Source organism: Rhinolophus sinicus, linkage group LG09 (assembly GCF_036562045.2).
Source record: "Rhinolophus sinicus isolate RSC01 linkage group LG09, ASM3656204v1, whole genome shotgun sequence".
Taxonomy (NCBI): domain Eukaryota; kingdom Metazoa; phylum Chordata; class Mammalia; order Chiroptera; family Rhinolophidae; genus Rhinolophus; species Rhinolophus sinicus.
In genome coordinates this window covers 66,450,059-66,471,741 of record NC_133758.1, presented here as the reverse complement: position 1 = coordinate 66,471,741, position 21,683 = coordinate 66,450,059, and the positions used below count along the sequence as shown (strand labels likewise).

Sequence of the window (21,683 nt, the reverse complement as noted above, 5' to 3'; positions counted from 1 at the left end):
CATGTAATCAGGACGACTGAAAAAAAAAACTTTCTCACTATGCTTGCCAAACAAAAGGTATTTGTGCAGGAGGAGCATTCAGAGTTGAACAAAGCTTTCATCTGGTCTTCTTAGTAATGCATTCTAGCTTTAGATGCAAATGTTAAGCTGGCTGCAGAGAAGAATGAACTTTGAAAGACCCAAGTCCCAAGCAGTCGAGAATCTTCCCAGAGCAGCAAAATTGGTGATGTGGAAATAACTGCACTAATCTATAGTCACAAAATGTGCAATGACTTTCTCCTCTAAACACCCTGGGTCAAGGACTATAGTTGCCCTGCCTGGATCTTTCTGTCTGCCAGCTGCTGTGGCATCGGCTGCTAAAGGCTCACAGCTGTCCCCTTCTCCAAGAAACTGGACTCAGCCACCTTGTCCGGGAGTTCATGTACTCACTGGGGGCTGGGGAGGGGGTGGTGAGCCTATAGCCAACATCTTGGGCACACAGGCCCACCACTTTGCATCCAGGCAGAATCAATCCTGTGCTGTAATTCATGTTCCAGAGCTCCCTGTGGGGTCGAGCTGAAGCCGCACTTCAGTGGAGACCACATCCATGCTTGGGCCTTCCCTGTCCTCTCTGCTCTTCTCCTCTACGCATGCCCTCAATAAATTAGGTGCATCTGAATCCCTGTCTCAGCTTCTGCTTGTGGGAAATCTGATGGAGGATGGAGGGCTCTACTGAGGTTTCTCACAGTTTGCCAAGATCAGCTTCCTCTCTTAAGTTCTATTCAGGCTTCAGGATTTTCATATATATGTGAAAATATACACACACGCACGCACACACACATACATATATGAGATGTGATCAAACAATATGGTGAATGTTAGATCAAACAATATGGTGAATGTTTAAATTAAAAAAAATCTTACAGTAAAAGACACATTGCCATTAATCCCCCTCAAAATACTCCCCCTTGCTTCCAACACATTTATCCCACCATTCTTGCCACTTTCTGAAGCAGTTCTGGAAGTTCTCTTTCATGAGTGTCTTTAGTTGCGCTTTCATGGCTGCCTCAATGTTCTAAATCATTTTGACTTTGGGGAAGAACCAGAAGTCACATGGTGCCAGATCTGGTGAATAAGGTGGATGAGGACACACCATATGTTTTTATTTGACAGAAATTGCCGTATCAGAAGCAATGTGTGACACGGAGTGTTGTCATGATGGAGGATGACTTACAGCACACTTTAAAACACACCTTCTCTCAACCGTAGCTCACACTTGACTGACTGCACCGAACAAGTTGAAACTTGTCACACACTGTTACTAAGGTTTGATGAGCCACCTCCGGTGTTGAAGATCCTGCCTTTCTGTTGGATGGCACTTGGCAGCAGCATTCACCATATTTGGTGATCACAACAGAAAGGCTCTGTGTCACACATCGCTCAGAGAGTGAGTGACAAATGGATAAGTTGGATGGATGCATTTAATACAGCATCAAGTGATAATCTTTGGAGTTTACAAAGTTTAGAAATATTTAGGATATGGATTTTAAGTGAGGAACAACTTGGCTCTTATAAATTTGAGTTTTATAACTATTACTATTAATTATAACAACATCCCCTCGTGACTTAGGACTTCCTTATTTTCTTTCTTTCTTTACTTTGCATCGGTTCCCAAGTTTTAGCTTTTTCTTCTGAATTAAATCTGTTGGATATGATTTTCTTTCTTTGTAATTTGTATGTTGGTTTATGGGCACAGTTCTATTTAAAGCTCCTCAGCAGAAAATATGAATTGTATGGATATGGGAATCACGATAGTTTAAATTTCCCATTCAAGAGTTTGTTTTTATTTTCCACTTCATTTCTATCCTAATATGGTAGAGGCTCCCCACAATATTACATCGTCCTCTGGGTGCAGGCGTTAGCTTACCTTTGGTTAAGGTTGCCAGGGAAAATACAAATCACCCAGTTCTAAATGAATTTCAGAGAAACAATAAATAATTTTTTAGTATAAGTATGTTTCATTTGAGGGTAATATTTGGGACATATTTACATGATATTCAAATTTAACTGGGTGTCCTGTTTCTTTCTTTCCTTCTTTCTTTCTTTCTTTCTTTCTTTCTTTCTTTCTTTCTTTCTTTCTTTCTTTCTTTCTTTCTTTCTTTCTTTCTTTCTTTCTTTTCCTTTTTGCTAAATCTTGCAACTCTACCTTTGGTAAAATAATCTTAAAACAATGGCTTTCTTTGTTGTTAAAATCCAATATACACCTGCCTCATATTGAATTCTATAGTAGATGATGAAATAATAAAGTTCCAGGGTATAAGTTTAAAATGTTCAATGGTTAAAAATTGAACTTTGAAGACACAATTCACAAGCTATGGATATACAGCTAATTTAAACCAAGGGTCAACAAACTTCCTGTCAAAGGCCAGATAGCAAATATTTTTGGCTTTGTGGCGCTAAGGTCTCTGTTACAACTACCCAGTTCTGCCTTTGTAGCTTGAAAGCAGCCATAGATAATATGTAAACAAAAAGGCATGGCTGTGTTCCAGTAACATTTGCAGTCTGTAGTTTGCCAATTTAATTATGATAGAAGATTCTCAGAAATATTTAAAAATACAGTTTTAACAAAGCAATTTGATTTTTATACACAAAATTACTTTGAAAAAATCCTGAACAATTCTACATAATTTTGCTGAAAGTGAGATGAAACTGGTACTTGGATACATTACCGATAATCCTGAAAATTAATTGGAGAATACCTTCCAGAAATTAACTTGATAAATTATTTCAAGAGCCATAAAACTTTGGGTAAAGTAGGACTATATTTTAAAATATTAAAAAAATATGTACCAACTATACATAGTAGTAAAAAATAGAAGCAACTTAAATGATCATGAGTAGAGAAATAGATGAGTAAATTATGTAAATTTACTCAATACCCAAACTCTGTCCCATGAGAAGCCTGGGCCTAAGATTGTTCACAGAGCGAGAAATTTGGAAGGAATGGCTGTGGCTCAACACTGTGGGAGAAAGATGCTGAAAGAAATCACTCAAGGAAATATTACACATCGTTCCTAAAAATGATGAGAAGACCACATAAGCACTATAAGAAAATGCTTATGATATAATGTGAAGTGAATAAAATCCATATATATACTTGTCAGAGCACTTTGATTACAAGGATATAAAAGCATAGCATGCATAAAACAGGAACTTGCAAGATGATAATAATTAAAGTCCAACTCTGTAATGCCAGGACCCTGGCGTGGCCCAGAGGAGGGACTCGGGAATCAGGTGGTCTGGCTCCGACTCCTGACTCCTGACTCCTTACTCGGTGGCTCTGTGACCCTGTACCCCGATTCTATTGCCTTGAAATAAGGGTAACAACAGCACCTACCTTACAGAGTTGTTGACTGTGTAAGACTACACAATAGAATATGTAAAACACTTCAGACGCTTACTGGCACATACTGTTTGGTAAAATTTGTGACTGTTATTAGGTGACTTATAGAGAATAGGTGATTTTTTGAAGGAAACAGATACATTTATATTTCTGAAGAAATATTTCACCAGAGAATCAAAAAGTAGAACTGTAATGGAGCTCGGCTTAGCAGGAAGCCCAGAAAGCTCTGTGATACTTACGGAATCAACAAGGATGTGTGAATGAGCATGGGACCTGCCTTGCAAAGGCTGGGAAAAGTAGACATCTATGGAATATTCTGTATCTGGTTCTAAACAGATGGGTGTAGGAAGAAGCACAATCCTGTATTAAGAGAAATAAAGCAAAAATTCAGTTACAAAAGTACAATTACATAACCTAAGCAGCCACAGTATTTGGTGGTGTTTCACTTTGTGCAATGTGGGTTCCACTGTGGGGCGGAGGCCAGGTGTAGGTCTCGACCAGCTCAGATGGGTTGGGTGGACAGTAAATTTGCATTCAGGTTCTCCATGGCTCTTCAGAGGTTGTGCCAAACAGCAAAGCCCTAAGAACTGTTGGCCCTGGGCTGTTATGACTGCTCTGAAGGACAAAGGTCCTTCATCCTGTCTACCATGCTGACACCAACAGGCTTTCTGTTGTATTTTGCCCTAATCTCTGATAAGGCAAAATTAGTGGCCTCAAAATTAGCAGCATTTTACCCCATAAACTGTCAGCTGAGATAACTCAAGCTGAATATTTTACTCCTATTGCATTTTACTTTCTCACATCAAGGCCATCGGGGGAATAGGAAAGGAGCATTCTTTAGTCTTCTTTAATACACCTCTTCTCCCAATTGGTTCCTGGATACAAATTATGGATAGATAAACAAAATTCTAAGAAACCTTCAATGTTTGAGGACAGGTCCCAAGCATACCTGGAAGCCACTGGCAAGGCAAAAGACTGAAGCTTTTGAGGTGGGGTCTTGTGTGTGCAGTGCTCTCTCCCTCCAGGGGGTTTAACCACGGTCTGGACAGTCCAGTCAGCTGTGGACTAGACAGGCAGGACATGGAAGCAAGTCACTGTGAGGATGCAGGAGCCTGTGGTGCATAACCTAATGCATAATGCATGGAATCGAACTGGCAGCCCAACCCACTTGGAAAATACAATTCTGGAGTTAAAAGAAGTCTTAGACGTTCACTCTCAAGCCCAACTCTCCGGCCACAGCTATAGCTCACAGGCCTAGAAAACCTGGCACTCCTGAGAGGTCTTATCTTTAACCTCTGTCTCCCAAAGAGTCGAGTAATTCATCGTGTCCCTGGATCACAGAACAAAAATAAAAATTTGGAATCCTTCACAAAAGGATATATACTCTGATCACGTATATATTATTATACAAACATATAAATTACATGATTTAATATTATTTAATAATTATTATATTACTAGATTACTAGAGATATTTATGCATCTAAATATAGCCTTACAATTTGGAAAAGCTTTTTATAGCTCTTAGAGATGTGTCGTCTCTTTTGAAAAGTATATATATATATACACACATATATGACTGCATGAACTTTGACCTGGTGAGTATGACAAAGTTTATGAAGTCCCTTAGTGAGAAATAGAGAATTATGTCATATCTCTGGTCATATAACACACAGTGAGCACTTCCAGAATGGACCCCTGGAAGGACCATGGGGCTCTGAGACCACCCCTCCACCCTCAGCCATATAGGATATCTTTCGCGGGAGATGGCCTGTGAGGTTTCAGATTATCAAAGAAAAGGTTATACTAAGAAAAGATTAGGAACTACTGCTCTAGATCAAGTGTTTTTATAATTTGTTTTCTATTCTGTCTTAGATATTTCTCAAAAGGCAGGGGAAGGGTAGTAGGCAGTGGGAGGCCAGAGAGGCAGCCTGTAGTTTTTCTCTTGTTTCGGGGAAAAATCCAAATGCAAATAAATTCCTCTTCTGCGTCTTTTAAGTTTGAATCTCTGCACATGTTAGTTTATTAATTTTTCGAAAAAGAGTCCCAGGAGAGCAAGATTTGTGTTATTTCAGTTATTTATCATTCTTATGCAAACATTCCATCACCACTTCCTTAGACATACGGCCTAAAATGTGCGACTCCAGCGTTAGCTTCTCTCCCTGGAATAAAACATGTGTGCACATGGCTCACCAAGTTGCTTTAAGATCTTTAGGAAACACTTTGGTGTGTAATACTCTCCAGATGTTCTACTTTTTGCAAATCATTTTATGATAAACCTATCATATCTTACTAGAGTAAGACTGAAATAGAAACACTCAGTTCGAGGATGCATTTCAGCTTTTCACCTCCGAAGACATTGGACTTAAAGGATACCTGCGTTTCATAGCGAATGGCCACGGTGAAGTCCATGGGAAAGGGAATGTTGCTGACAGTAAATCTTAAGCCAGCCCCGGGGAGAACCCTGGCAAATCCAGGTCCAGTCCACGTGACAGGCGTCCCAGGAACCGGCTCTCGGAAAACAACGTGAACAGCAGGCACCTGGCCAAAAGTCACTGAGCCCTGAAATCAGAAAGAAATGTACATAGCTTTGCCTGCAGTCAAGGCCTGGAACGGTTTAGAGAAAAAGAAAAAAAAAAAAAAACGCCCACGCTTTTCCTGATGTATATATGATCCATCTGAGTCACGGATAAATTATTCCACCCAGGATACAGTCCAGAGTACAGCTGAGAATAATGCGCTCAATCTGCAGCTTTGGAACATATGTTACTACATGGAATGACTGATTTGAACGCAATGTCACTGGAAACCATCTGAATTTTAAGTATCCCATGTGCTAATGAACTGAGCAAATTCCACATTGATGACCTTGGGTTTTCTCAGATATGACTAGGATTCTGGCCAAAATGTGGAGGGAAAGAAAAGACTCCCACGCCTACTTCACAGATTTTGCCTAAATGTGCATGATGACAATGAGAAAACCCACATGGATTTATTGCTTAGGTATTTCTCCCATGCAAACATGAGAAATGGTCTTCTATCTTCTCGGGGTAGATAAGTACAGAACTCCTAATGCAATTGATTGATTAGCATCCCTGCCAGGCTCAGTACCGGATGTCAGCCTGGGGCCATCTGGACCTTGTAGATAATTTTTCTTTAATGGCTTTTGCATCTGCCTCACCACACTCACAGCCTCCACTGAAATTCTGCCTCTTGTTACTTTTGCCTGTATCGCTGCAACAGTCTCTTGGCTGTTCTCTCCATTCTCTCCCTAGTCCAGGACGTATTACACACTGCTGCCAACAAACATTTCAAACTCTTTCTAACTGCCAACAGAATCACACCCAAATTACTTAGCTTGCAGTTCAAGTTGCTCTGTGATCTACCCCAAACTGTTCTTCATTTGATAAATGTTTATTTAGTAACAATTCAGTGCCAGCCTCTGAGTTAAGAATGCCAAGATGAATAGGACAGAGTCCCTGCCACAGAGGAGCTTAGAATCTTGCACTGGAGACAGAAATGTAAGTAAGAAATTATACCACCAGATTAGGTTTCAACAGACAGCAGTATATGTGAACTCATCTACATGCAATGTTTTTCAAACATTACAAAAAACACTTTCACAGTAGACACGACTGGTACCCCTGTGGGATCCCCTTTACCTGATTGGTGCACCCATCTCCCACTTGGGGTGTCTGTGGCTTCTAACAGCTCACAGTTGCCCCCCTTCTCTGGAGAATTGACCTTCTACACCCTCCATCCCCACTTTCACCTCCCAAGGGAGCTCAAGCCAAAGGCTGGCCCTGCCATCTCAAGGGGAAGGACAACTTCATCTGCAGTTCATGCTTCTGACCGTGTGGATCAACCCAAGGTTTGTTTTACCGGAGACCACATCTTACTCTTTCCTTTTCTTTGTCTTGTTTTCTTCACTCCTTTAAAGAGTTTTCCCGAAGAACACTGACTTAATAAATCACATGCACTGGAATCCTGTCTTAGCCTGTGTTTCCACGGCACCTGACCTGAGACAGTTGGTACCACACAGTTTACCTAAAAGTAGATTCAAAGAGGTAGTCCAGCATGGCTCCTGGACTGTTTGGTTGGCGACCAGAACCCCAGTGAGTCACATGTCCTGATGGTCCCTGGGGTGCAGGAGCGGAGCTCCTGCTAAAACTGTCATCTGTGGAGAAGTGGGGCAGGATAAAGGGGGAAGTGACATGAGTAATATGCTGGCATTGAGAGATATGGGGAAATAGTAATTATAGGACTGTGGAGAGAAAATGACAGGCTCAGGGCAATCACTCACCGAGTTAGAGCAAAGACTGAGCAGCACAGGGCTTCTTGGTGGCATTTAAATAGATTCTCATCTCCTTGAATTATAAGCAGGAAGAACTGAAGGCATAAGACTTAACTGTACGAGCTGTGGGGCTTCAGAGAAGGCTGACTCCTCAGCCTGGGGAAGTCACCTGTGCCAAAGTCAGGCCCGTCACAGGGAGGCAGTGGGATCTTGTGACATGGGTGATGCACATGAGCGCCGTCACTCCCGAGGCTCCTGCGCTCTCTTGGCCTGTACACGTAACCCTCTCACTCCTCCTGGGAGTGCAGACCCTGCCCCTCTCCTCCCCTGACACATTTGATGACAGTGCGAAAACCTCAGATGACGCAAGCGTCTTAAAACAAACTGTCTCCTTCCCCAGGCCCTGCCTGCACTATTCCTTCTGACCTCTTGCCTGACCATTAGGGTCAATTTCAGCAAGATCTGACTGGGAAAGTGCAAGGTCTCTGACAAGGACTCAGTTAACCTGAACTGGTAGCAAGTGGGAGAGAATGGCTGGGTATGGACCCTGAGGGTGTTAGACCAATGGGGCAGAATATGAAACTGGGTAAGGAGAGTTTTTTGATTTGAGGGTCACCAGTGGTATAGGATTTAACAGCCTGGCAAGGGCCCGGAGCCCTGGGAGACGGATCAAATGTGTTGCTGGAGTAGCTCTTGGAAGCTTGGCAAAAGTTGCGGCCCAGGGTAAAGAATCAGGGCTTCCAGAACTGCTGTAGTGTGCTGTGAGAAAGGAATACAAGACTCAAAGAAGCAGGCATGCTAGAATGGCTCTAAGATACAAGACCAGAAAAGCCACCAACTGACTTATTTTTTTGGAGATCTGGAGGGTACTCCATCTATCAAGACAGCAAGGAATCGACTGGTGAAGGGGCAGCAACATTTCTGACAAGCTGAATATTGGGTATCTGCTGCAGGCTGGTGGGAAAAACCATTAAAAAACAGAGCTCTTTTGTACTAATGTGGAAGACGGGCCCCCAGGCTATCAAAGGCTGGGTGGCACTTAACTCTCAGAAGCTAGATGGGTATGTATGATTCTAATGGGCAGCAGGCTGGCCTAGGAGACAAGGGGCCTGGATCACAAGGTCTTCGTGTTGATGAGTAATAGAGCACGGTATTCTCAGGAGCCAGACAGATGAGCAGTCAACAAAAGTGCTGCTTAATACACATAATCGAAAGTGATCAAATACAAACTAGCAGAGGCTGCGGCCAGCTGCCCTAATGGAAATACGTGATCCTTTGCCAGATTTCTAGATCTGAGCACTTGTCAGACCCAGAACCCAGTGATGGAGATGCCAGGTCTCCATGAAGGAAGACTCTTTAACATCACAATAAGTGTGATTCTCACTTATTTCACAAAGAGATCTAAGGTTGTTTATTTGAGTTCATTGGGGAAGGGGAGATACGTAGATTTTCCAAGGGTTAGTGGCTACAGGATCAGAGTTGATGCTGATAACCAGGTACCCAAAGTGCTATCATTGTCCCCATTAGAAAAGGGCCCATAAGGGTCAGGTGACAAATGTAGTCCTGGCCCAGGTCCTTCTCACAGTGGATTGCCTGGGTTTGCTGAACCACACACTGATCGTTTCCTCCAATTCCTAGATGCGTTACTGGAATGGACCTGCTTAGCAGTGGACATTGATTCTTTGACCTGTAGGATAAGAGCTCTTACAGTAGGAAGTGCCAAGCATAAACTTGTGAAATGCCCAACCTATACCCAACCCCCACCAAGCCAAGATAGTAAGTAAAAAACAACGTTGCAAATTAGAGGCATCTTCAAGATGCCACTCTCAAGACTTGGTGGTGGTTCCTATCATATCTCCATTACAAATGTAACCAAGTTGTAGCCCCACTTGTATCTGTTGTGCTGGATGGAGTATCTTTTCTAGACTAGACTAACATCACCCAGGTCCATGATACGCAGCTACTGAAATGCAAAATGTGTTCTTTTCCATCCCCATGAAGAAGGAGCAGAAACAATTTGCATTTACTTGGGATGGGTAGTAGTATATATTCAGTCTTGTCCCAAGGCTGTTAAGTCTCCTGTCCTCTGTCACAGTACAGCCCCAAAGCAAAAGACTATCCAGATATTCCACAAAAGAGCACACTGATTCTCTGTACTGAAGAATAGAGAGGTGGGTCCTTTGATCAAAGGCGGTATTATATGGCCTCCTACAGTGAGAATCAGACACTCTGACCTTGGTCAGCACCACTCTGAGTGCTCACGGAGTATCTGAGAAAACATAACATCTCCTCAGCCCAAGGGACCCACTTTACAGCAAAATAAGTGTAACAGAGGACATGTGACTCTGGGAGCTCTCCTCCTATACAAACCATGCCATCCAGAAGATGCTGATCTGAGATGGCAGTGGAATGGGGCCCCCTACAGATGCATCAGCTTCACTAGCTTGGAAACCACGCCTTGTGAAATGGGTCAGTATTTTTCCTGATGTTCTTCACTCCTTAAGCCATTGGCCTTTATGTGATGCTGTGTCCCCAAAAGGGAGAAAACATGGATTGGGAACCAAGGAGGAGTAGCTAAGCTCACTGTCACTCCCAGTGAGCATGGGAATTTGGGCTTCTTGTCCTTGCAACATTAGGCTCCATGGGTCTAGATGTCTTGATTGTTGAGCAGGGACAAAGAATTCCATTATCCTTAAAGCTATGGCTGCTGCATGGTCACGTGGGCTGCTCATGCCTGTAGACCAGCAGCAGGGGAAAGAATCCCCATTAGTTATAGGGCTGTTGCTGTATAATGGGAACGCAGAGAATATGTATAGCCCTGAGGTGCCTCTGGCGCTCCCATACATGTGGCCTGCTAAGGGCATGGTAACCAGGGGCTCAGATCCCGGAGGGATGAGGGTCCAGGCCATCCCACCAAAAAGTGCTAGTTGAGGATGAGGGGAGCCTAGAATGGGTGGCATGGAGGGAAGCAGATGGTGAGTATCGGTTACAACCTTGGGACCAACGGCAGCAGCAGGAGGCTAATCTCCTTTTGTAATTTTCCCCGGGAGCGGTGACCAGTGAGAGACCTGGTGAAGCCTGGCTGCACAGGGTGAATTTAATGTAAGAAGCAAACGGGCAGGGTCAGCTTCACGTGCATGGAGCGTGTGGAGCTGCACAGGCCCCGCACTCAGAAGGGCCCATGCTGGGCTCAAGGCTCTGCTGTCACCATTTTAAAATAATAACTTTATCTTTGAACTTGTTTTGTAAGTGAAGTGCCTTGGGATGAAGGAGCACGCATATGAGTCGAAGAGATACGCACAGTATGTCTGCTTCCTTGCTGCGCCATTTCCATACAGTGCACATGCCCATGAGCGTAGGATTTAAGGGGACCTACTATGCACAGGCGTAGTGAGTCTCAAAGAGAGTACAAAGAAAGCATGTTACATCTATGACTGAGTAAGCTGCGGTGCCGACAGCTCTAAGAAGCCAAGCTTTCTGTTCCAACCAGAACTTGAAAGCAGAAAGAAAGCAAAGGCGTTCCAAGAAACACATACACTAGCCAACTACTTGCACTGAAAATGATGACTAGAAGGAAAGAGAAAGATAGGGCAACTCATAGCTTCTTTTGCTTTCAGTCCTTCCTTACTCATCAGTAAGCTGAAGGTGGAGTGTTGGTAGAACACGTATCATGAAGTGAAATTAAAGCAGTTGAGTCAGTTTTGTGTAGCATTCCCATTATTCTAGGAAGAACAAAATACATACGCGTATATGACTACAAACTACAAACTGTAATTTCAGTGATGATGCGTATGAGTTAAATGTGCTGAAGTTTGCAGTTCACATTGGTATTTCATGATACATAGATGAATAGTATAATTTATGCTGGTAATTTAAATGTTTAATATTGGTTTACTTAGAATGATATTAATAAAAAACACTTTGACAAGTCAAAAGAGACTATGGAATAAAGTAAAAAGCTTTATATTTTCCTCCCTTCATTGGCTATGTTCCCTAATGAACAAGGGGCTCTGCATTTCTATTTTGCCCTGGGCCCTGTATGTGGGTGTCAGCATGCAAGGAGTGGACTTTAGTTGGTGTTGTTACTGTATTGCCAGGTCCCGTTTTCTGGGCCAGAAGCTCCTGTGATGGTTGGCGGCTGTCACGCACTGCCACTCCCTTCTCTGAGAATTGCCTTTGGCCCATGGGAGCCATCTCTCCTGGGAGGTCACCTGGATCTGCCCTCAGAGCCCACAGTCATGACTGACTGATATGGGACAGAATACAGTAGGCCAGCCCTTGGGCCTCAAGGGAGGGCAACTTTTGGTGCCATTTATATTTCTGGGCTAGACTCTACCCCAGGCCCCATCCTTGCCTTAGTTTCCGCCCTCCCCAGTCTACTGCCCTCGCTCCCTTACAGGTTTCTCCTGCTGACCACTCCCTCAGTAAACACATACACACGAATCTCTGCTTCCAGGAACCCATTCTGACAGTACACGTGCTCAGGCACACACACACGTTTACATAAAACGGAAACAAAAGTTTCACCAAAAACTGCCCGTTTTGTATTCTTGTGTGTGCTAAGCTGACCCTGTCCATTGATTTCATCACCTACTTACTAATAGGCATGACCTACAGTTTGAAAACTACGGATCTGTGGGACCTCAGAGACAGAAATAATTATGTCTGGATGTCAGGGCAGGGAATGTCAGAAAAAAAAAAAAAAGCTGAATTAGGTCTTCAGGGATGAGTAGAAGGTTTACAAATCAATAATACAGAGGTGGTCATTTCAGGAAGAGCTAGGAGCGTCGCCTGTGGAGCAGTGCTTCTCAAAGGGCTGCCATGGACCCTCCATACCAGAACCACCTTGGGTGCTGCAGAGTCCCTGATTCAGCATCTCAAAGGGAAGGCCCTAGAATCTGCCCTTGAAACAAACTCCCTCGGCGATACTTACAGTAACATTTGAGGATGAGTGATCTGTGTCACAGGGAGCAAGGGGAAGGGAGCAGTGACTCATTGCCCACTCTTCTCACTCAGGTGGACTTCTGACTGAGAAGCCTGGAGGTCAGGAAAGGCTTTGTGGGATGTGGCATGGCATAGAGACCGGAAAAAGAGCGAAGCGACATGACTGGTGGACACAGGCATGGAAGGAGGAGCACAGCCATAAGCTTTCACTGGCCCCTCAGCTGGAAACCCTTCCCCCTAACCCGAAGTCCATATCACGGACGTGCGCCTCTTTTAAGCACCTACCGCACCTTGGCACACATTAGCTCTGTGTGCACATGGCTCATTTCCCCAACAACAATCTGAAGGACAGGCTCCATGACTAAATATTTCTGTTGTCATTCATTCAACCATTTCATTCACTCAAGAAGATCTCCTATATGAAATGAACTGTTTCAGGTGCTCGGTTTGCAAACAAGACTGCCAATGTCTCCTTTCATTTGCTTTTCCAACATGCCCATTCATCGTGTAAACACAGGAACACTAGTGTAATGAATGACCCAAAGCAGCGCCGACTTTGGGTGAATAGTAAGTAGTTGGTGGCTGTGAGGTCCTCATGTCTCCTCCGGCCTTCGGAAGCCACTGGAGGCAGGGCTCTGAGCAGCTGGCCTCATCTTAGCACTCAGAGCAGCACTGACCAATGACAACCCCCTCAGATGGAGGGCATAGCCACGCACCACCCCCAGTGACATCCGCGTATTGTTTCTTCCAGTTAGGAGGAGAGCCAATTCCTCAGCACTGTACCTTCTCTTAACAAAATGACAAACCGTGATTTCATGGTACCTGACGTGCCAACTCTTCAGAATCCAGCTTTCTAGAAATTTTTGTTGTGAAAAGAAATAAAACTCTCGGAGCTTTCCCCAGAGGTTCTGATGACTTTGAGCTTGTTTGTTCCTTTCCTCCATTCTGTTCTTGAGGATAAGAGCATACAAGGACTGAGCACTTACATGGGCCAGACTCGATTCTGAGGTATCACCGGGGTTAGCTGTTCATGGCACGACAGACAATGGCCATGAAGAAAGGGCTTACCTCACTCTGCTCGTCGGCAGCTACGCTCTGCTTCTGATTTCTCTTTAGTATTATATTTCCTTTGTCAATTACAAAATCATTTCCTTGTTGCTGGAAATACACATCACATGTAGGCAGAGCTGTTGCTAATATCTTAAGAAGAAAAGAAATGACAGCTTAAGTAACAAAACAAAAGTTCCAATTACACCATAGTTCAAGAGTTTCAGATCATGCCATCATTTAAAATGTAATCATGATACTCATTTTATAGCCTCAGGAAGAAGTCATGGAGAGAGTTTAAAATTTTTTGTTTATCTTTGAAAACAGGAAATTTTTCGAGGTGCTAAGACCACGTGTTGGGTTTTCTTTTGAAAGGATGCCATACTAGTGGAATTCTAAACTGGAAAAACATTTATTCTTATTACTGGTTTCATGGTGTTTTAAAAAAATTACAAATGCTATGTTTTAACATGAAATCTCAAGAAGAAAGTTGTAGAAAGTCAACAATAGGCACGGTACAAATATTGAAAGATTTACTAGACAGCGTAACTTTTGACAAGCTCCAGATCAATTCCTGCTAGCTCTCACAGGTTGTAGGATTCGGCCTGTCAGTTCTCACGAGAGATCATACCATACCAGGGCAGCCAATTCCCCCAGCCAGACTAACGCAGAAGAACCGCACTCGTGGGCCTCCACTTTCCTTAACATCCTGGGCTAGGTGGGCTTCTCTTTTGCATCATCTCCTTCGTCATTCAGCTGCCGACCCAACCAGCATCTCCAACTGCTCATTTCCAGATTTTCACTGTACCCTAGACATTGGTGTTTGCTTGGTTGATGTTACAGTGTCGGTTTTACAAACAGAATTTTATTTTCACAGGTGCCCTTGTTGCTTCTCGTCATTAGAAGGCAGCCTTGTGGTCAGCTGTGGCCACTTTAGGACCCTCTTATTCCAGTGCCTTCTGTTCAGAGTCTCACCACACTCTCTGACCAGCTCCTCCACCCCTCGGAGAAGAGGCCTCCTTGGACAGGCCACACTGGGATTATGTGTATTGGTTCTCTCCTTTTTTTCTTTGACTCACCAGCTATTTTCATCTTGTAACACAAAATTATAAACTGTATAACTAATTTTATACAGAAAACACATTATGGAATGAACTATATACTATACTATATTAAATTCTATTCTATGTTAAATTCAATCAATATTAACTTTTGTAACCACAGGTTGTTTCTACAAGACAACAAATCAGTGCTTCCCAAACTGCATACAAATCACTTGGGGGTCTTGTTAACATGCGGACCTGATTCAGTGGGTCTGGGGTGGGGCCTGAGATTCTCCACGTCTAACAAACTCCCAGGTGACGCCAACCCTGGTGCTGCACAGACCACATTCTTGAGTAGCAAGGATGTTACATAGACTGAATGTTTGTCCCCCCCGTCCCCGCCATTCATATATTGAAACTTAATCCCCAACGTGATGGTACTTGAAGGGGGGCCTTTCGGAGGTGATGAGGTCATGAGGGTGGAGCCCCCATGAGTGGGATCAGTGAACTTATAAAAGGGACCCAGGGAGCTGCTTTGCCCCTTCTGCTCTGTGAGGACTCAGCAACAAGATGTTTATGAGCCAGGAAGGGGGTTCTCACCAGACACTGAATCTGTCAGTGCCTGAACCTTGAACTTCCCAGCTTCCAGAACTGTGAGGAATAAATTTCTGCTGTTCATAAGCCACCTAGTCAATGGCATTTTTGTTTTAGCCGCCCAAACAAAGACAAATATATATATATACAAACATACCTCATTTTATTACACTTGGCTTTATTGCACTTCTCATATGTTGCATTTTTTTTTTTCTTTTTTACAAATTGAAGGCAAGACCAGTGAAAAATTCATGACTCACTTTATTACAGCAGTCTGGAACCAAGCCTGCAATAAGTCAAAGGTATGCCTGTATACAACCTTTTGAAGACCCACCAAGAAAGTTAATTGTCATTCTTTTTAGTTCTCCAATTTGAGTATCAAAACAATTGTTCATAAGACGTGATCTTTGATTCACGTCCTTTCAGATCTCTGTCTCCATCCTTTGCCTTCTCTCTGCTGCCTCTGGACCTGGTCCTTCTTTATTCTTGTCTGGACTATTGCAGACTCTGTCATAGGCTTCACTTCAGCTAGCCTGCCTTTATAAGACACTGAGCACGTTATTCCCTTGCTCAGAAAACCTCAGCGAGTTCTCATCACCCAGAGAATAAAATTTAGTCACTTTAATAGGAGAATCTAATGTTCTTTTCCAATACTTCTTCCCTATACAAACTTCCTGTTCTACCTGTGAATACAACTGCATTGTTTCTCCTCTGAGCTGTTATAACTTTTCCTTGCTAGACTGTCTTCTCACCTCGTTTACCCTATTGTTTTCGTTTATTCTACCTGTATGTTAAACCTGTTCATAAAAGATCACTCATGGCTCCTGAATCCTAATGCACTTATTGACTCTTCTTTTCATACAGCACTGCCCCCATCCTGAGTTATCTGTCTATGTATTATGTAAATCTGTTAGCTATAGTTAAAAACGGAGAGGGCAGAGACTCTAATCCCTTTGTATGCCACCCTTAGCCTGAAGTTCAGCATTATGCTCATGGATGGGCAACATATTGATGGATTAAGAGCAAGTTTTGAAACCAGACACACCTGGATTTCAATCTAGGCCCCACTGTCCACCAGCTGTGTGACTTTGGGCAAGTTACTTAACCTCTCTGTTTTCCCTCACCTGGAAATTACAGATGATTAATACTTAGGTTGTTTAAAAAGCTGAATAAGATAAAGTATATAAAGTGCAAAGCACAGAGTATTAAATCGATGGAAGTTTTAGTAGTATCAGCAGCAGCAACAGCATAGTAAGTGCACAATAAATATTTGTTAAATGAATATACAAATAATTAAATGGTGTCTAATTTAAATTCTTTCTACTACACCTAAAGATCATTTTCTTAGAGGAGAGGAAAATTATTCATGTTATTACCCTTTAAACACTTAATATAAATCCCACCTTGAATTTCCTTTCCTTTGTTATAGGTATTACTTTCCAATCCTTTAAGCAATTTTTCTTGCCTTTTAAACCCATTCTGTATCCTCAATATTTTTCTTTAAGCCATGGAGAGATGAGTAAGGATTCATGTCAGACACTCCATGTACAATTTGGAGCTGTATTAGCATATGTGATATTAACATACATGATACTATCCTATTTAATCACTTGTCAGCACCCTCCACCTGGTGCATACTGAATAAATGTTAAGGAACAGTCCATCTTTTCTTAGATACTCATGTTTGTTTTGTATCTTCTTATCTGAAAAACGGGAACTATTGTATTTGTAGTTGTATAGGATAACACTCTTGTGCTTCTCCTCTGCTCTCACTATTAACACATTCACAACACCTCTGACACCAGAAATGTCAGTTTATTCACACTGAATTCACACCAGCTGACTCTCCTACAATTTAATTCAGTTCTGACACCATCTCCCTGCAGTTAGCGTCAGGTCCCACAGGCTAAGAGCTCAGTCCCATCAGGCTGCCTCACCCCTTTGGAGGCCAATTGGAGGTCCAGGTTGTTACCAGGTTCTCCTTCTGGCTACAAACTGGGGTTCCTGTGACCCCGCTTCTTGGGTTTGACAATTTGCTTGAATAGCTCATAGAACTCAGGGAAATACTTACATTTACTGGTTTGTTATTATTATATAATAAAGGATATGATACAAGATAAACAGTCTGATGAAGAGATACGTAGGGTGAGAACTGGAGCTTCTGTTCCCTTGGAATAGGGGTAGACCACCCTCCTGGCACATGGATGTGTTCACCAAAATGGAAGCTCTTTGAACCCAGTACTTTGGGGACTTTTATGGAGGCTTCAGTACACAGGCATGATGGGTCATTAACTGAATCTCCAGCCCCCTCCCCTTCCTGGAAGTTGGGGTCTGGGGCTGAAAGTTTCAAGCTTCCAATGAGGGCTTAGTCTCTCTGGTGACCAGTCCCCATCCTGTAGCCACCCAGGCCACCAAGAGTTGCCTTATTAAAACAAAGAACCCTCTTATCTTCTCCTATCACCCAGGAAATTCCAAAGGATTTAGGAGCTCTGGGTCAGGAGCCAGGGTCAAGACTACTGTCTTTCCAAGATATTTTTTCATCACCATTATCAAGTAGCCATGCTAAAAACCATGACGAAGAATGCAGACACAGAATTGTTTCACTGGGACTCCACCCACCACAGTTGTAAGTCTAAGTAAGGACAGCGAAGGTCTCCTGCTCCCGCCCCAATTCCAGTCTCTAAAAGAGCAAATTCCAAGACTCCTTTGGGGCATTTTTATCCTTCCCATGGTGTCCAGATAAGGAGGAGACCTCAAGAAATGACTTAGTCACTGGAACCTGTCATGAGCTCCCCTGTTTTCTATGCAAATGCTGCTTTCCAAATTGATTTTCAGGTGCTTGCTTTCCTTGAAGACTTTCACCTACATTTCCTTTCCCTTGGTCATATTCCCACCCATGTCTGGAGCCACATGCTTGAGAATGTTATGGCAGCCAAATCCGTAATTTCTCTAATCCTTTCACTTGTGTGTGTCTGCACCTCTAACAAGACTCTTAGAAAATATATCCCAGAGGACTGTGACTTTTAGGAAATGAAGAAGAGCTCCAAATGACACTTACAATCACACGCTGCTGTAAACCTCAGTGGCTTCTGTGAAAACTGCTAATCTGAGAGCGTCAGGAGGCCAGAGAACACATTACGCTGCTTTCATGTACCTCATGCATGCATTCATTCATACATTAGCAGGGATCTATCAAGTCCCTACTATGTGCCAGGCACTGTGCAAGGCATAAAATAACAGTGGTGAATGGGAGACATATCCTCCCTTTCCTCTCATGGGTTATAGCGCTGTGAGGATGATACAAGCAGAAGCTCAATAAACACATTCTATCTAATGAGTACATCGAAAGAGTAAAAGCAAAGTCCATTTCATCACAGCTTAATCCAATTCACATTCATGTCCCAGGCTCTGTGCTGGAACTGGGATACAAAGATAAACAAAATGCAGACTCTGCCCTCAAGAATTTATATAATCTGTGTTCCATGACGGAATAAAAGCATTCCTTTCCAAGTACCTTACCCATGATCTCTAGGGTGTGCAGTATCACTGACCCTTGATTAGATGGAGTCTGCAGAAGAGTAAGTGAAATACAAACCAAAGGCGCCAGTCCTTGGAGTGCTGTGGCTTCCTCAGCCTCATAGAGGTAGAAATTCAAAGGAGCAAAGAAGTAGCCGGGGGCTGGTTCAGTGCAGCTGTGGCCAGTGATGTGGGGACGGCACTTACACTGCCCATCCTTGGGGGAGCACCTGAGGAAAAACAAATGTATCTGAAAAAACGTACAGGGGCAAGTATAAAATGAAGACATGGGGGTGCTGGGCTCACCGCACCCGGAGTTTAGATCCATGCTTTGAATCAATCAATCAATTGCTGTGGGGAGGATGATGAAAGGCCCTACAAGTCTGGCCTTGAAAAGCAAGTCCAGATCCATGAAACCTGGTAGCCACTTCTTTCCTCAGTGACTCTCTGATTCTGCTCTAAAAACTGGGAAAAGGAGAGTAGAGGACCTCTCTTTATAGGGTGGCAAAAGTAGGCGTGTTAGGCAGTTGAAGTCACACATTTGCAGGTATCTATCCCATCATCTTATGGGAGATCCAGGCAGTAGAACTGTCACCTCACCCTTGGAAATACTCGAAGTAAAATAAATCAACTGGACTGTCATTATTGTCTCAAGATCATCACTTTTCCATGCCCTTTGCTTGTCATGGAATAAACTCCTTCACCTGTGACTATGAGCATATCAGAATCGAATGTGCTTTTATGTGGGAATGTGAATGAGACGTATTGTCATAAAATTGTCACTCATTTACTGACTTACACGTTAGAATAAGCACCTCCAATATCACAGTCACAGGGAGAACATCCGTGGAGATGACTTTCTAGTCCCCAGTATCCAACCTACAAAGAAAAAGTGCTCAGTTCATTCAACTATGAGGATATTTACTGCTCTGAAGTGTAATATTAAAAGCACCACAATTCAATTTACACCTGGCCACACAGCATGAATAATCACACAATAATCTTTTTTGCCTGTGCACTTGGTAATGACTGTCAAGGACACATGTCTGCCATTCCTGGGACTTGCAGTGAAGGGGACAGGCGAGTTGTCTTCAAGTGGAAATGCTATGGAAACCACACAAGGTCTCTGACAGCACCATTTAGCCTCCGGCTGGGTTAAGACGAGTCAGAGGTTCTCCAACTAGCCTGTTTGCAACCACTTTTATAAAACCAATAGATCCCCTTACTGCAAAATCTCTAGGGATTTTTATTTACACAATGCTGAAACATTTTGGGGTAAAAAATCAATCAAGCTGATTTTGAGATCTTATGTGAATATCTGTTTAGTAGAATCGCTTGTTTATAAATAAAGTTGTTTGGGCATAATAATCCCTCTCCACGAGAGTCAGCTCTGTTGTTTAAGACCTTTTCATCATTGCAACATTTTGACCTTTATTCAGTATAAACAACTGGTGAGATACAAACAACTATTTCTTAAATCTGATAACATTTACCAAAAATGCTCAGAAAAACACTTACCCCTCAAATCTCAGTTTAGTGTGCTCAGATAAAATTAAGGTCTTACTAGGGCATGGAACAATTGTTTTACATGGATTTGTTATAAATATCCATATTTTTTTTTCTCATCCTGGTAAAGTTTTACACCTAATTTTACTCAAAACGATTTATTTTAAACATTAAAAGTGGACATACTTAGTTACAAAATGCAGCAAAGGACTTTTCATATTTTTCCCCAAACCAAACTTCAGTTTAGGCAAAAACAATGTGAAATGAACCGCTTCCCACAGGATGTGGTTGTGAAAACTTCCTCTGGGCAGAGCATGCTGTCGTGTTGGCCACCTTGGTGTAGGTGCAGGGCACCATCGGAGAGACGAGGATGTGGGGTGCCTGGCAGATGAACGGGCTCGGCTACAACTGACAAGCCCCCTCTAGGGTGGCCCCCGCTCAGTTATTTTCCTCCTATAAACACAATCGAGTTAACTGCACTTAATCTGCCAACGAAAAGCCAGCCTGAATCTAAGGTTCGTCTGGAATGATCTTCACGGATCCTGTTAAGCAGCTCTGCATGCTTTTTGTGCTCACCGAGCTTGGCACGGCTCACCTTCCTCCGTGAAACTTCAAAATTACCTGCCCTGGCTCACATAGAATGCCTTCTTCTTACTTCCTTCTGGTTTCCTTTCCCACTTCCTCTGCCCCATCCTCATATGTTTTCAGTAAAATTACTTAAAATATTAGCACAAAACTATGTCCTAATAGGCATGTGTTTCTTATTTATCAGCTACATTTCCGCAGACACGTCAAGGTCACTGCTCTTTTATTAGGTTAGGTTTTTGTTTCCTCTCTAAAATGTCATGGGGGCTGCCAAGATCAGAGAACAAAGAAAACAGTTAGGTTTGGATTCCCTAATTGCATGACAGATTTCATATGGAGCAAAAATATTTTATTTGACTAATTTTAGACATACATGCACATATGTTTGCTGGAGTCTGCAAAAAATCCAAGCGTTTATTTCCCACAGGAATCTACAGTACATTTAAACCCAATGTTTTTGTTTTTGTGTTTTTTAATGAGCTCATCCAAAATATTTTTAGGCAAGGAGTGGTAGGGGTGGTAAAGGCCTGTGTGCAAGAGACAGAAGAGGCCCCATCTGGTGGGCTGAAAAAAGGGGGCCGATAAATGTTCTTATATTCTACTGCTTGGCACTTTTAAGAGAACAATGGATAAAACTATTGACACAAGCTGTATTCCCTATGCTGTACTAGTCATAATGATCACTTTGTAAAGTATATAAATGTCTAATCAGTAATCACAACACTAATTGTTGTACACCTGAAATTAATATAATACTGCATGTCAACAATAA

The 21,683-nt window shown here is 42.8% G+C and overlaps 1 protein-coding gene across 1 annotated transcript in view; it reads right to left on the bottom strand.

The window, feature by feature from the left end:
• LOC109454569 (laminin subunit beta-4) overlaps window positions 1-21,683 on the bottom strand; it is an 83,050-nt gene that overhangs the window by 7,008 nt on the left and 54,359 nt on the right. The window contains exons 14-19 of the mRNA XM_074340576.1: window positions 19,620-19,699; window positions 18,900-19,050; window positions 13,689-13,820; window positions 5,759-5,944; window positions 4,332-4,447; window positions 3,622-3,742 (exon numbers count right to left, since the gene is read on the bottom strand). Coding sequence (XP_074196677.1) covers window positions 3,622-3,742; window positions 4,332-4,447; window positions 5,759-5,944; window positions 13,689-13,820; window positions 18,900-19,050; window positions 19,620-19,699 — 786 coding nt within the window. The remainder of the gene's footprint in view (window positions 1-3,621; window positions 3,743-4,331; window positions 4,448-5,758; window positions 5,945-13,688; window positions 13,821-18,899; window positions 19,051-19,619; window positions 19,700-21,683) is intronic.